This window comes from Hevea brasiliensis, chromosome 16 (genome assembly GCF_030052815.1).
Source record: "Hevea brasiliensis isolate MT/VB/25A 57/8 chromosome 16, ASM3005281v1, whole genome shotgun sequence".
NCBI classification, from domain to species: domain Eukaryota; kingdom Viridiplantae; phylum Streptophyta; class Magnoliopsida; order Malpighiales; family Euphorbiaceae; genus Hevea; species Hevea brasiliensis.
The window spans coordinates 67,851,803-67,869,338 of NC_079508.1; the positions used below are offsets into that span (position 1 = coordinate 67,851,803).

The 17,536-nt window shown below is 33.3% G+C and overlaps 1 protein-coding gene and 1 pseudogene across 1 annotated transcript; one reads left to right on the forward strand and one right to left on the reverse strand.

Annotated features, from left to right (window-relative positions):
• Nucleotides 1-11,980: 11,980 nt before the first annotated feature.
• Nucleotides 11,981-13,628, forward strand: LOC110651329 (geraniol 8-hydroxylase-like; annotated as a pseudogene).
• A 1,318-nt stretch (nucleotides 13,629-14,946) lies between these two features.
• Nucleotides 14,947-17,348, reverse strand: LOC110651327 (geraniol 8-hydroxylase). Its single transcript, XM_021806629.2, has 2 exons — nucleotides 16,427-17,348; nucleotides 14,947-15,769 (listed from the first exon to the last, which is right to left on the reverse strand). The coding sequence occupies exons 1-2, from the start codon at nucleotides 17,306-17,308 to the stop codon at nucleotides 15,161-15,163; spliced, it is 1,491 nt and encodes a 496-aa protein (XP_021662321.2). The 5' UTR covers nucleotides 17,309-17,348; the 3' UTR covers nucleotides 14,947-15,160.
• Between the last annotated feature and the right edge of the window lie 188 nt (nucleotides 17,349-17,536).

The following is a 17,536-nucleotide window of genomic DNA, read 5'->3' on the forward strand; positions in this document are numbered from 1 at the left end:
CAGAATGGAAAGGTAGTGGCTTATGCTTCAAGGCGGTGAAGAGGCATGAGCGTAACTACCCCACCCATGATTTGGAAATGGCGGCTGTAGTCTTTGCACTAAAAATCTGGAGACACTACCTGTATGGTGAAGTGTGCGAGATATACACCGACCACAAGAGTTTAAAGTACATCTTCCAACAGAGGGACTTGAACTTGAGACAGAGGAGATGGATGGAGCTTCTGAAAGACTATGATTGCACCATCCAGTACCACCCAGGAAAGGCCAATGTTGTGGCAGATGCTCTGAGCGTAAAAATCTTACGCGATTTGGCGCACATTTCAGTAGAGAAGAGACCGTTGATTCGGGAGGTACATGAGTTGATGGATCAAGGTTTAATACTAGATCTTTCAGATGAGGGGGTATTGTTGGCTCACTTTTCAGTGAGGCCAGACTTGAGGGACAGAGTTAGAGTTTCCCAAAGACAGAGACCAACAATTGATGAAGATCATAGAAAGAGTACAAAGAAGGTGAAGGTGGTGAGTTTGGATTTGCCAATGATGGCGCCTAGTGCAAGGTTCTAGGATATGTGTGCCCGATGTGGACAACCTCAGAATGAAATCATGCAAGAGGCACACTATACATCTGACAAGATCCACCTGAGTTCCACCAAGATGTACCATGATGTGAAAGATAGCTATTGGTGGAATGGCATGAAGAGAGACATCGCACTTTGTGTCCAAGTGCTTGACTTGTCGAAGGTGAAGTTTGAACACGAGAGACCGTCGTGAAGGCGCAAGAGCTCCTATCCCGAATGGAAGTGGGAAATGATCACTATAGATTTTGTGGATAGGTTGCCTCGTACCACGCGAGGATATGATTCGATATGGGTAATTGTAGACCGCTTGACCAAATCAGCTCACTTCTACCAGAAGACTACATACTCGTGGGCACAGTATGCGGCTCTATATTCGAGAAATAGTCGATTGCATGGAGTTCCGGCTTCCATAATATCCGGCGAGGGCCCCAGATTCATTTCGGTTTTGGAGAAAGTTGCGGAGGCACTTGGCACACAATTGAACTTGATGACTTTTCACCCTCGCATGCACGGACAAATTGAAAGGACGATCCAAACATCGAAGACATGCTTCGCATGAGTGTCTTGGATTTTGGAGGTCGATGGGATGAGCGACTAGCTCGTGGAGTTTGCCTACAACAACGATTATCACTCCAAAGATAGGGTTGGCATCCTATGAGGCATTATATGGAAGAAAGTGTAGGTCTCTCTGTGTTGGACAGAAATGGGGAAGCGAAAGTGCATGATGTAGACCTAGTGCAAGACACTTGAGGTAGTTCCTTTAATCGTGGAACGATCGAGGACTTCAAAGAGGCGTAAGAGTTATGCACCCAGACGGAGGGATGTGGAGTTTGCGAAGGCGACTATGTATTCTGAAGGTTTCTCCAATGAAGGGAGTCATGAGATTTGGAAAGAAGGGCAAGTTGGCACCTCGGTATATCGGACCTTTTGAGGTTCTTGATAGAGTGGAGCAATTGCTCACCGGTTGGAGCTACCACCCAACCTTTCTCACGTTCATCCGTGTTTCACATCTCCATGCTCAGAAATACATTCTGATCCTTCTCATGTACCGCAAATGGATGTGATAGAGCTAAAAGAGAACTTGACATTTGAGGAGCAAACAGTAGCCATAGTGGACTACCAAGTGAGACAGCTGAGATCCAAACAGATCCCTATGGTTAAGGTTTTGGTGGAGGAGTCAGTCGGTGGAAGAGTGCACCTGGGAGTCAGAACGGGACATGCGTAGCAAGTACCCTTATTTGTTCAATGTATAATCATATGCTTTATTCTGCCTTGTGTAAAAATTCGAGGACGAATTTTCTGTAAGGGGGGACGAATGTAACACCCCGAAATTTTAATTGTTATGAGAATTTTGGTATTTTAATTTTATTTAAATTGTAGGAATTTTTGAGATTTTGATTTTAAAAATCGGGTTCGATTTTCAAAATATAAACTTTGATGATTTTTAAAAATTAATTTAAAGACCACGTGGCAAAACTAAAAATATATTTGGAGTCTACGTATTTTTCTGAGTTTTACGAATTTTTGAAATTTTGGACCTCGTTTCGGTCCCAAGGCGAGTAAAAATTTAAAATTTTATATTTCGAATCGAACCGGCCGAATCGAACCGGACCGGATCGGACCGGTCGAATCGAACCGACTCCCTTTCCTTTTTCTTCTCCCGCGCGCGTCGTCCCTCTCTTTTCTCTTTCTTTTCTCTCTCCTCCCTACCTGCGCGCTGCCGCTCCATTTCTCGGCCAAATCCGGCCGATCCGCCACCGATTGGACCGGTCTTGTGTCTAAAATCATCTACTCGTGAGAGCTTTCCATAGACACCAAGAACGCCAAATCCATCGAGCGGATTGTCCGATTTTTGCTCGGGAAGATTTTAGCCCATTTCGATTTTTGGGCTAGATTTCAAAACCGTGAATCCACGAGGAAACCGAGGCCACCAAAGACGCTCCATTCGTCGAGAGCTTAGCGACATAAATTTCAATTTTTCCGACACCATTTTTTGGTGGGTCCCACGAAATTCGCAGTGTATTTTCGAGCAATAAATGAGCTTAGAAAATTCGGAAAAATTTATGAAATAACACCAGTGTTATGTGCTTCGAGTAGGTATCCTCGATTCGCTGAAATTCGACAGTTGATCGGGTCTGCAAATTTCGGGCCGCATGCACTGCTACGGAAAAGTCCCCGAATTGGACTGAGGTTTTGGCTAGCCCCCCATTGTCAGACGTCCCGAGCGCGTTCCCAAAGTCGGAATCGGCAAAGGTAAACCCGAACCTTGCTTTTTCGTAATTTTCTAGTGCTTAAATAGGATTAAAAATCCATAAAATATTCGTGGTAGCTTAGAAAATTACGATTCTTTTTGCAATAGCTTAGTAATATTGCTAAGGACCGCAGGGCAAAGTTTTATAATTTTTAGAGCTTGTTTGGGCGCTTTTTGCAAAATGATCAATAATAAGGACTAAATTGAAATTTTGCGTATTGTGATGGATGATCGATTTGATGGGCCTGTGAGGGGTGTGTGATTTGATTGAACTGTTGATATATGGATTGTGAGTATAGAAGTGTGTTTTGAACCCTTTTGCAGGTTGGGTAGGTCCTAGGTATAGGGGAGACTCTGCCGGATTTTCGGCACGACTTAGGACGTACTTGATATTTTTCTTTGTTTGTATTGAGTCAAATTTATTAAATAAATGTAATGTAATTGTCAGGTGAGCCGGGACAGCCTTCTTCCTCCGCCACCCGCCACAAAGAATTTGTCGTCAAGTTTGTGAGTAAAATATTAATTTTAATTGTAATTTCGATATTATTATATGTTCAGCATGCCCATGCATCACTTATATGCATATATTTATGTAGTTAAACTCTAGGCACGATTTATGTTGCATTCATAACTGTTGATATGCCATGGATGTTGTTGTGGTAATTTGGAGCGGTGCAGCGCGTTGGCGTGCGTGTGATGTGGTGTGGACTATGGATAGGGCCAGGCGATCACGGCTTGAGTAATTCTGGGACCCGATCCTTCGAGGGTAGTCACGCTTGAGTAATTCACTGGGACCTCGATTTGGTTATTAAGTGGAAGTCCGAGCTTGAGTAATTGGCCGGCACCAGTTGGATTTAAGAGAGTCGATAGGGATCACTCCCATATGTTATGATTGATACTACAGGTGTGTGAGTGCTCCAAATCACCTTTTGATGTTATGATGTGAAAATGTTGTGTATGTTGCATTTCACTCTACGGGTTGCATTAGTTTCAGATAGTTATAGAGATTATAGTTAAGATTGATATTTTACTCTCTGAGTCGAACGCTCACTCCTGTTCAAAAATTTTTACAGGCCACAGGAGGATATTTTGTTGCAGGTTAACTCGCTTTTTACCTCGCAGGTTGTTAATCAATATTGTGAAATTTTAATTAATCCTAGAATTTCCGCATCTGTTAGCAGTAATTATTTGAAATTGGTCTGTAATATTATATTCATGTTAGACCTGTAAACTTAATATTTTAAGTCTGTTTGATGGATTGGATGAGGGAGCTGAGCTCCCATTTATTATTATGTTGATGAGTATGTGGAGGGTGAGCTGAGCTCCCCAATGGATTGTTTATTGTGTTTACAGGTCGGGTGAGTCGAAAACTCCCCGTTGGAAAGTCCATTTTATGGCCGAACTCTGTCCGTTTGTTTTCTTGATATTGGGCCCAAATGGGCCTTAGAGTTGGGTTAATGAATAGTTAAGGCTTACTACGGGCCTCGGGGGCTTTAGGCTGGCCCAGGTCCTAGTGCCGGTCCGGCCCATAGGTTGGGTCGTGACATTTTATTTTTATGACAGGAAATTTAGTCAAATTTTAAGAGGGAATGTTGTTGAATATTCATTAGAAATTTAATATAGAATTGAAATTTTATTGATTAACTTGATTATAATTATATCATGATATTTTAGTAAGAGCTTTTGAGATTGTGGTTTTAACTGGACTATAGAGAAGTTCAGTAACCAAGCTGGAGATTAGAGTTTTGGACATACTTAGGATGCTCGTAAGCCCCAAATGGACATTGTGTTGTATTGTGTTTTGTTATGGGCCTGAGGCCTTTAGATTGTTGAGATATAAATAAGATTTTTCTTACAGCGATGTTAGGTACTAGGTATAGAGGAAACTCTGTCGAATTTTCGACACAAATCTAAAAAGTCTTTTGTTTCTTTAATTAATTATTATTAGTCTATTATTAATAGTTATTTGGTATGTTTGCTTAGGTGATTCAAATTAATAATTTTTTTCTTCTCAGCAGAACTAATAAGTATTGGGTTGCAGTGTGAGTTTGATGTTGATTTTATTTTGTAATTTTAATATTATTAATTTATATTCAAGGCACACTCATCCATTCACTTATATGTATTTATATGATTATTTAAATGTTAGACACGCTCGTTTACTGTATATGTTATTAAATTTATTCACGGATGTCGCCTTAAAATAACTTGGAACTGTGTGAGTGTGTATTGAGATGAGTATAGTGCGGATATGGATATGGGTATGACGTGTAGTTACAACTGAAGTTTGACTCGTTGAGACCCGCTCCTTATATATGGATAAGTCAGGGTGAGCACGACTTTGAGTTGATCTTGCTGGCACCTATACTTGGATTATTAAGTGAAAATTCAGCTTGATTTAACTTCGCTGGCATGTATTGGATTAAGAAAGTTATATAGGATATCAGCTCCCATATATGTATTGATGTGACATATGGGTGCGTGCGTGCTCCAAGTTATTTTTTGTGCAAATATTGGTTGAATTTTTTGAACTATGTGATGCATTAGATCTAGATAGTTATAGAAATTATATTTAACATCAACATCTTACTCTTTGAGTAGAACGTTCACACCTGTTCAACTATTTTTTCTCAGGTGACAGGTAACTTTATTTCTGATTAACCTGCATTCTTTCCCCGTAACAAAAAATATTTTAATTTTCTTTTATTATCTTTATTTAAATCTAAAATTCAGCATGGACCAATAATTGTATTTTTATTTGGATTGTAATAACTTTGTTCTAGAGTTATAAAATTAATTATGTGAGATTGCAAAGATGTATAAGATGTTTATTATTAATGATGAAGGGAGTTGAGCTCCCAAATGTTAATATGTGTGATTTGAAGATTGTGAGGGTGAGGTGAGGTGAGCTTCTCATATTATTGATATAATTTGTTTACAGGTCGGGTGAAGTTAATGCTCCTCATTGGATAGTCCAATTTATAGCCAGATTTTGTTCGTTTGTTTTCTTCAAATTGAGCTACCAGATTTTAATCACCAGCACAATACTATCCATTTATAGATTACATGTCTATCTACCTATGCATCATATATAAAGAAAGGGCTAAGCCTACCCCTGATGCTCTCTCTTCAAGGAACTCTTCTAATCCTGCAACCCTGCACTTGAGGGTTAGAGTAATTGAGTAAGCTTATACGAGCTTATTGAGTAAACTAATCATCATTAATTGTATCATTCATTCATACATGTACAATACATCATTCACGTGGGACTTCACATTGCAAACATTTCACTTAAGATGGACATTATTACCAGTAACTCCCTAAACTTTCCTTTTGAACATGACTTGTGTCATGCATCCTGGGGCAACTTACAAATCGTCCTTGAAAGGCAACTTAAAGATATTCTCATGAGATTTACTTATGGATCCATAACATACGTAATGTTACATAATCATAACATGGGGGGAGTTAGTGGGTCATCAAATATCCATCAGTGCACTAATAAAAAGTTATATAATTACGCAACATCTTCGTGTTCTAGATACATTCATCCTAAATAAATATGACATGATGTATAGGGATGCTAATTAATTACTTGTAATTAATTTTCATTTTATTAATGTTAGAGTTACTAATCTCTTGTAGCCTATCAACCACCATACTCGAATAGGAGTTAACCACCTTACTCGAATGGGAGCTATCTTTAGATTCTTACCCTTCTGAGTTCCTCAAGCCCGATCCTATAAAATCAAACTCAATAGTGTTATACAGAGTTTTAGAAATCTGTACATATCATAAACATCATATTTTAGGCCCTTAGGAATTTTGGAACCATGTTTTGGAACCTTAGAAAAAAATGAAGAAAAAGTCAGGCAGAACCCTCTTTAGCTGTTGAAGTCTTGAAATTTGGCTATTGAAGTCTTAGGCTTCGAAAAACACTTTTGTCCAGTGCTAACTTCGATTGCCGAACCTATAAATTTTTTTTAAATTTTTCTGAAAAACTGCATGCTTCGGCTACCAAACCCCTGGATTTCGGCAGCCAAACCTGGGAATTTTTCGAATTCTTAAGTCGAAAACCTACATATTCCTTCTCCCATTAACACCCAAACTCATTTTAAAGTTCCAAAACACAACCCTATCTCATATACTCATCTTTGGGGCCTAAAACAACTTGAAATCATGCTAAATACCCACATACATTAATTAAAGACTCAAATCCTAGTTTTTCCCAAACTCAATATGTATAAACTTCCCAAAACTTAACTTGAAACAACTTTTCATGAAATTGAAGCTATAGAAATCTTATTCCTTATCAACTTTTCTTAAATCTACTCATTAAATCAATAAGAAAAGAAGGTTACCTTTTTTCTTGGAGCTTGGAGGCGGGAGAATTAAAACTTCAAAATTTGAATATACTCTTTCACACTTTTTAAATTGAAGAATCTCCCTTTAGATCTTAAAAAATTCAAGGAAATCTCTTAAAATAGCTCATTGAATGCTCCAGTAGTTGAGAGAGAGAGAAAATAAGGAAAACCCAATGGTTTTGGGTAGAAAACGAGCTATGGTCCCTTTTATACCTTTGATAGTCGGAGGAATTTTGGTTGTTAAAATCCATACTTTTGGCTACCCTAGTCTGTTTTATCCAAATGGGCATCCGAACCATAAAAAAGACTTGTGGCTACCGAAAGTCTGTCATTCGGCTTCTTTTTGTGCAAAGCAATCACTCTTAGAAAATAAAACTTTTAAAATATTTTTTGTTTTTAAATACATTTAAACACATCGCGCACACATAGACATATTTTCATGTCTTATTGCTACTTTATTGTCAGTGAAGTTTTACCTTTCACTAAAATATTCTGTCAATGACAGATATTCTGATATCGAAAAATGGCGGGTATTGCATAACTATTGTTATTTTAGTTTGATTTTACCTAGTTTAAGAGTTTATTTGCTTAATTAGTGATTTATTTTGCTTAGATCTATTGATTTCATTAAGTTCATTTTTATTTAAGTTTTATTTCCTTTATCATTAGTCCAGATAATCTCCTCATTCATAATTTAGTATTCAAAGACAAATCCTTGTGGATGATATATTTACTTTACTATTTGATTTCATTAGTATACTTGCTGAATCCACATTTAGATTTCGTCTTTATAAAATAAAATTTTTATTTTCATTTAAAAATAAGTTTAATATTGTATTTTTTAAAATAAAATATCAAATAATTAATTTCATGAAAATAAAAAATTAAATAATAACATTTTTTAAAATGTAATAATCAATAAATATATGAGAATTCATTCACGAATAAAAAATTAAATAGAAGAATTAAAGAATTTATCAAAAGTAAAATAAAAGAACTATAAAATATATTTTTTAAACTATAAAAATTAAATAATTATCTTTCAAAATGGAGAATTTTTTTTTTTTTGAGAATAAAATGGAGAAAGTTGGTTGGGAGTTGACTGGGTATGATTAATGAGAAAGAGACTCGACAAAGGCAAGGTTTCGATTGAGATAACCCACCGGCCGGCGAAAAAGTAAATATGAGAAAGAGAAATTTTTTTTTATATATATATATATCTTATTTATTTTTAATTTAATTTATAAATTAAAAAAATATATTTAAAATAAAAATTTAAAATAAGAAAAACAAATACTTTTTTAATATTTTAGTTTAGGTCCATTGAATAAAAAAATTTAAAATTTTTGTTTTAAAAAAAAATTAAAATTTTAAAATTTTTACAATTATAACTAAAACTTTTTTATATGTCTTATAATAAATACTTAATTACTTTTCACAATTGTAACTAAATAGACAAAATTAAATTTTAAAAAATAATTTTTAATTAAAATTTTATATTAAAAAATTATTTTATTTATTAAAATATATTTTAATACAACAAATAATATAATAATTATATTATAATAAAATAATTATTAAATAATCACATTATAAAATTTTTATTCATTGTTAATTACATAAAGTAATAACATTATGATAAAACAATCATTAAAATTGCAAACTGAAAATAGGTCATACAATCAATCATAAAAAATATCTATAATTTTATAAAAAAAATAGTTAATTTTTCTAAAATTATATTAATTACTCTCAATTTAGAAAAATTAATATACCTAATAATAAATTGATGATTGGAAAAAACTTTATTTAATTGACAACTTAAAAAAGAATCTTACAGTTTAAATCAATGAACTTTTTTATTATGTAAAAAATTATTATTTTATTATAATGGGATTATTTTGTGTAATTAATAACTTAAAAAAGAATTTTATAATGTAAGTATTTTATAATTATTTTATTATTATGTAATTTTTGAATTATTTATTATATTAAAATATATTTTAATAAATAAAAATAACTTCTTATTATCAAATTTTAATTAAAAATGAACGTAAAATATATTTAATAGTAGAAAATTTCTAGTACTAATGCATTTAGTTATTAAAAATTTTAGTGCATAAATAATATTAATTTTCATATTTTTTAATTTTAATATATGAAAATTAAATAATATCTTAATTTTTTATTAATTATTTTATATTTTATTAATTAAATATTATTTTATATTTTTTATTAATTTTTTTAATAAATATTTCATAATAAAAATATAATAATTTAATAAAAATATTACTTAAAGATATAATTATTTTTTATTAATTAATTATTGTTTTATATTTTTTATTAATTTTTCATTTCGTAATTTTTTAATGAAAATTTCATAATAAGAATAATAAAAATATAGCTCATAAGATTATTTTTATTATTTTAAATTAAAAATTTTTTATATAGTTAAAAAGAGAGTAAAAAAAATTAAATAAAAAAATACTATGAGATAATGTCACGTAACAATATGAGAATATTTTTTTTAATTTATATAGATATATAAATTATAAATATATTTTGTATAATAAATAAAAATATTTAAATATAAAATTTAAATGAATAAATTATTAAGTTAATGAATTAAAATTTTAAAGAATATATTATAATTTATTATTATTTTTCAAATTTAATATTATGAAAATTAATTAAATTTTAATTATAAAATATATAAAATAAAAAATTTTAATTGTAATTATGTAAAAAGTTTTAATTTTTTTTTGTTTCATAAGTCTTTAATTTATATATTTTTTTATTTTTTTTTAAATAAACATCGACAGTAACATTTATTGCGTTTATTTTTTTTATCATCGCATTTAGTGCTAAATTATTGAAGGAAAGTTCGTGCTTTAAAAAAAAAAGAAAAAGAAAATACGTTAAATTATAAATATCTTTTATCGTAGGGGATTTATGTGCACAGTCGCCGGCGCAGAGTAAAAAAAAAAAAATCTTTCATTTGAAGAGGCATGTGGCCATATCCGATGCTACAGTTTATCCACATTCAGCCGAACAATGGAGGACTTTTGTCTGTAACTCTTCCATTTGCCCACTTGCTACTCTTTCCCTTTTTATTTTTTTGTTCGTTCACAAGTTAATTAAAAGATTAATGAAGATAGTATTTATTTTAATTTATAAATTGATTAATTAATTTTAAAAATATATAAAATAATTATTTATAATAATTTTTAAAATTTTAAATTAAATATATAAGTTAAAAAAATAACTTAAGATTTAATTTTTTATTTTAGTATTTATAAATTAATTTAATTAAATTTTTTATTAAATTTTTTTATTTAATTTTTAAAATTTTATTATAAATTTTATATAATTTTTTAATAATTTTAATAATAAATATATTTATAAATTATTTTTTATAAAATATATTAATTATTTATTAATCACTTATAAATATTTTATAAATGAAAATTTACTTATAAGTATTAGGTGATTAGAAATTAATTTTCATAATTTAAAATATTTTTAAATTAAATTAATCCCCACTTGTTGGGCTAAGTCCATTGGGTTTTCTTTAATTAAAAAATATATATATACCATATGAGAATTTTTTTTTTCTTAAGTCAATTCTACTATGAAGGAGCAACTACTATTGTGCGCACGGTGGGAGGGGACACAAGAGATTTTCCGATCTCAATTGGATTATACCAAGAATCAGCCATAAGCCCTTACCTTTTTACATTAGTTTTAGATGAATTGACGAAACATATACAAGAGAGTATTCTTTAGTGCATGATGTTTGCGAATGATATTGTTTTGATAGATGAGACATGAGAATGAGTCAATAGAAAGTTAGAGCTTTGGAGAAGTGTTTTAGAGTCAAAGGGTTTTAAGTTAAGTAGAACGAAGACAGAATACATGCATTGCAAGTTCAGTGAAGGCCAAACTAGTGATAGGGAATGAGTTAGTTTGAATGGAGTGGTACTGTCTCAAAGTAATCACTTTAAATATTTAGGCTCAATCCTACAAGTAGATGGGGGATGTGAGGAAGATGTTAGTCATAGGATTAAAGCTGGATGGTTGAAGTGGAGACGTGCCACGGGAGTTTTATGTGATCGTAAGATTCCCAATAAGTTGAAAGGAAAATTTTACCGTACAGCCATACGACCGGCTATGTTATATGGTAGTGAGTGTTGGGCACTGAAAGAGTCATGTGCGTCTAAGATAAGAGTTGCAGAGATGAGAATGTTAAGGTGGATGAGTGGCCATACTAGACTAGATAAAGTCCGTAATGAGAGTATTAGAGAAAAGGTAGGAGTGGTGCCAATTGAAGATAAGTTAGAGAAGGGAGATTGAGGTGATTTGATCATGTGAAGCGTAGAAATACGGAGCACATAGGTTAGAGGATAGAAAGAAAAAAAGGGGTAGACCTAAATTGACTTTGAGGAGAGTAGTATAACATGACCTAGAAGCATTACACATTTTTGAGGATTTAACCCAAAATCGTTTAGAATGGCGAAAGCGAATCCATATAGTCGACCCCAAATTTTTGGGATAAAGATTTAGTTGAGTTGAGTTGAGTTGTAAGTCAATTCTACTATATATTTTAAATATAAGATATATAATAAATTTTTTTATAAATTTTATATATTTATATGTTAAATTTATAATAGGTTAAATTTAAGTAATAATTTTTTATTAGATAATAAGAATTTTCCATTATATAATTCCCCGATACAAAGGATAGCTTGTTAGGAAATTTTCGCACAAAATTAAGCCCCTGTACTTTATCCATATTTGCGTGAGAGAGATGACTTTCTCGAGTTCTGCACTTTGTCTGCTACTGCTAACATGGACTTTGATTTGGTTCCGGAACTCAATTGCAAGAGCAAGAAAATCAAAGTCCTGCAAAATCCCTCCTGGACCTGTCCCTCTGCCTGTCGTCGGTAACATCTTTGCCCTCGGTGACAAACCCCACAAGTCACTGGCTAAGCTAGCCAAGACTTAATGGCCCCATAATGACTCTAAAGCTCGGTCACATAACCACCGTAGTCATTTCTTCTGCAGCCATGGCCAAAGAAATCATCCGAAACAATGACCTTTCTTTCTCGAACCGAACCATTCCAGATGCTGTCCGTGCTGTTGAGCATAGCAAATTTTCAATGGCTTGGCTTCCAGTCTCATCAAAATGGAGAAACCTCGGAAAAATATGCAACTCTCACATCTTTAATTAATAGCCAAACACTTGAAGCCAAGCAAGACCTGCGGCGTCTCAAAGTGCAAGAACTCCTTGCTTATATTCAAGAATGTTATCAGCATGGTGTTGCAGTTGACATTGGCAAAGCAGCCTTCAGTACTTCCCTTAACTTGTTGTCTAGTACCATGTTTTTTGTGGATTTGGCCAACCCTAGGTCCAATGAGACACAAGATTTCAAAGACATGGTTTGGGAGATGATGCCATAGAGGCTGGCAGAGCCAATTGTGGAGATTACTTTCCTCTGCTTCGAAGGATTGACCTACAAGGTATAAGGAAACGCATGTCAACTCATTTTACAACGATGTTTAGGCTCTTTGATGACACAATAAATGCAAGATTGGAAGAGAGGAAACGGTCTGATTATCAAAGAGGGAGTAGGGATGTGCTTGATGCGCTTCTCAACATTACTGAAGGAAACAGAGGGGTGATTGATCAAAATGACATTCCCCATTTGTTACTGGTTAGTAACTTTTCACTTCCACTTCTTAAATACTAAACATGATTAATTATTACACATATATAATTAATCATTATTCTTTCTCAAAAGTCTCATCCATGAAGTGATATATACCACATGGTCATGCAGGATCTATTTGCCGCAGGGACAGACACAACCTCAAACACGTTAGAATGGGCTATGGCAGTGTTGCTCCACAACCCAATAATAATGTCAAAAGCCAAAGAGGAAATCAGGCAAAATATTGAAATAGGGAAGCTCATACAAGAAGATGACATTGCAAGGCTGTGAAAGAAACATTTAGACTGCACCCTCCAGTCCCATTTTTAATACCCCGCAAAGTTGAGGCAGATGTTGAAATTTGTGGCCACACAGTCCCAAAAGGTGCACAAGTTCTGATAAATACTTGGGCCATTAGGAGAGAACTCGATGTAAGGGAGAGCCCTAATCTGTTTAAGCCTGACAGATTTTTGGATTCGGATATTGATGTGAAGGGCAGGAATTTTGAACTGATCCCGTTTGGTGCTGGTAGGCCGATTTGTCCTGGGATGCCCCTGGCACTTGGAATGGTTCACCTGATGTTGGCTTCACTGATTCATTCCTTTGACTGGAAACTTGAGGGAGGAGTCCTGCCGCCGGAAATGGACATGGAAGACAAATTTGGAATTACCTTAGGCAAGGATCAGCCCTTGGGTGTCATTCCAATACCCGTCCAATTTCTCTAAATCCTGATTATGCAAATGGGTATATCTATAGTTGAATAATACTGATAACTAATAATTAGTTGTTATTGATGATAATGGATAATTGATAATTAATTGTAATGATATATCTATACGTTTAATTAAATTATATTTAATTATTATAATTATATATAAAATGATTAATAAGTAAATATATTATATAATTATTAATTTATTATATAAAATATATAAAAATTAAAATATAATTTTTAAATATATATATCATGTAAGAATGACTATTATAACTAATTTAATTATTATTTATAATATTTTTATTATTTATAATTTCAAATAATATATGGATATAAAAATTAATTTAAAGATATAAAAATTTTATAATTAATAAATTTTTAAAAAGATAATATAATTTAAATAAAAAATAAAATAAAATAAAATATTAATTAATAAGAAACAACTTTAAAAATAAAATGATATTAAGCTGCAGATGATAGATAGCTAGTTTCTCAGTTATAAATTATAATTTTAATAGATTTACTAAATAATTTTTTTTTAATTAATAAGTAGAAAATATTCATAAAGAAGGGTTCCAAAACCCAGACCACATGAAGCCCTAGGACTACAAACGGGTGCATGACGCGAATCCGAATCTGCAGCAGCCAAAGCAAAGAATGAAACTACCATCTCCAACAAATGAATCATGGGAGGCTCAACTAAAACAGCAGAAAAACACAACACCTCACTCGTATCAAAGAGCTTGTAAGCAAATTCTTCAAATTCAGAAGAAAAACAGGCGAGTAATGTAGCAAACAGTCGCACAGGAGGATTAAGAACCAAGGCTGGAAAACAGCGGGAGAGGCATGGCAGAAACTCAGGCTTGTCACAAAGCCCAGCCGGAAAAGGTGACCAAGATTAGATCCTTCGTCACTTCCATAAAGACACCATCCAGTAAGGGGAAATCCCTGGAATTAAATCTTGACCATCAACGAGCAGCTCGGTATAAAGTCCCTAAACCTACCACACAGATCTGCAAATTTAACCAAACAAATTAAAATCAAGTTATATACGATCAATCGAAGAGAAGATATCAAATAGATTGGTTTATCTATTTGGATATCTTTTAACCATCAAGTGCATCCAAAATTTATACCAAGCATCCTTTTAGATTTATTGGCTTGATCGCCTAAATTACGGAGTGGAATGTGAATCTAAGTGTTTATTAGACGGGATTATGTATTTTGAGTAATAAATTTTTTTTAATTATTAATTAAATTAATTATTTTTTTTTTTTTCGTTTTTGCTATACAGTAAAGACTGCTCCAAGATACGCCAATGCAAAGAAAAAACAAACGAGATGACATGAAAATTATTTTGTCAACAATAGAGCAACATCATGCATGGAAGCAAGAGCAATAAACTGTGACCGATCACATCATCGATAATATGACAGATTATCGCTCAACCACGCAAAAAGTTGCCAGATACTTAGGCAACCCAGTAGCATTAAATACATGGAAATTATTTTATAATAGCTGTCAACATTTATCATCAACCAACTATTCAACCACCAGGGGAATGGCGATGAGAGGAGTGGCCTTCTGCAGAGTCGTACCAAATCTGTCAGTCATGTCCATTGCCTTCGGCTCCAAACCATTGGGCAGCTGCCAGTCAAAATGGTGAAAGAGGGAAGCCAGCAATGAACTCATCATTCTAACACCTAGAGCCAGTCCAGGGCAAATTCTTCTTCCAGAACTAAATGGAAGAAATTGGAAATTTGTCCCTCTGAAGTCAACTTCAGATTTCATGAACCTCTCTGGGAGAAACTCCGTTGGGTCGTCCCAGTATTGGGGATCTCTGGCCAATGCCCATGCGTTCACAAACACTTGGGTGTGCTTAGGGATGGTGTAACCACAAATTTCTGTGTCGATTTCTGCACGGTGAGGCAAGAGCAGAGGAGCTGTCATGTGCAGCCTCATTGTTTCTTTAAGAACTGATTGTAAATATGGAAGCCTTATAACATCTTTCTCTTCCATGGTTTTTCCTATTCCAATTTTTTCGACAAGCTCTTGCTTTGCCTTGGCCATTATATGTGGATTGTGGAGCAACTCAGCCATTGCCCATTCCAAAGTAGTTGTAGTCGTGTCTGTTCCCCCAATGAACAAGTCCTGGAAATATTACATCATAGATTTTTATAGCGATAATATTATTTTCTTATAAAATAAAAAAAAATATATAGGAGAAAGTTAGTATTAATTATATATATATATTAGCGAAGTAATGAATAAAATTTTATAATGAAATTTATATATATATTTTTTATTCACTAAATATTTTTTTTATATTTATTTTAAAATAAGATTAGTTTCTTCAAATTCGTGACTATCCTTCATAATAATATTTTATTTAAAAAATAAATTTAAATTATCTTTTTAAGAGTGTAACAAGCCTTATCATTGTATTAAAAAATTTATGTATTTATTATTTAAATTATGTGTATTTTTTAATTAATTTTATGCAAATTTCAATATAAAGATTTGATTTAAGCACTGCTGAACCCTTAAAATCGAATTTATGTTAATTATGCTTTAAATAATTTATATATAGAGAGTATATTAATTGCAGATTTCCCTCACTTTCTTAACCCACACTATAACATGAACATTGGACTTTTATTAGTCAAATGTACCTTATTTAAGGTGAACTCAGAAGGCGTCTTAATTAATTCTTTTGTTGTTAATTAGTTAGTTCTTGTTGTTACATGAAAGAACTATAAACATAATCTGTCATCTTCAATACATGCTGAGAGAGAGATGGAAAATTACCGAAAGTAAAATTATGACATCTTCGTGGCTGAAGTCCTCTGAGCCACAGTACTCTTGGCTTTGGTCAAGAAGGACATCCAAGAAATCACCGTATCTTTCTAAACTGGACTTTCTTCTCTTCAGACGCTGACCAACAATCTCATCAAGCAAACTATGCATATGATCATAAGAAATCTTGATTTCTAGCTTGATACCTTGTGGATCGAATGGTTTCAAGAAAGGAAAAAAATCTGACAGATTTGGCTTTCCTGACAGCTCCATTATTTTTCCAATAAGTTGTTTCAATTCTTGAATAGCATTGGATTTGGTGTCCAATATATCAACAGAAAACATGGAGTTAGATAGCAAATTTAACGTTGTTCCAAACACTAACCTTCCAATATTGATGTGTTCTTTGGCTTCACTAGCTTCGGTGATGGACTTGATCATACCATCCATCATTTGATTTCGTAAACCTTGCAGCGCATCAAGTCTTTGAGGGGTGAAGACCTGGCTGTTGCATATTTTTCTTAGGCTTCTCCATTTCGGACCACCGGATAACCATGCCATGGATAGTTCATAATTGTGTTCTGCAGTAACCGCGTGTGGAATAGGCCTACCCAAGAATGCTTGATCGTTTTTCTGGAGGATTTCTCTGGCCATTTCTGCGGAGGTAGCAACTACGGTGGTGTTGAAGCCTAGTTGAATAGTCATGAGGGGGCCATGGATTTTGGCTAGCTTGGTTAGGGACTCGTGGGGCCTGGCACCTATTGCTAAGAGGTTTCCAACGATGGGAAGGCCTCTTGGTCCTGGTGGGAGTCTTTTCCTTTTTTTGAGGCTAAAAAGGCCATGGATGCATATTAAGAGAATCAAAGTGAAGATTGCAAGTGTATAGGAATCCATTACCTAGTGATTTCAAGCGAAGATATGTCCTGCCCTCTGCGTGGTGAATGTACATTTATATAGAGCGCATTGCAATACCCAGTTTTGATTGAAGGTTAAATTTGTAACTACACTAATATATAATTCGAATGTCAACGTGTCATTCTCAACCGTTGGTGTTATCAGCAAGCTATTTTAAAATTTAGGAACAGGGATCACAAGTAAGGGAGTTTTGTCCTCTTCGTCAAT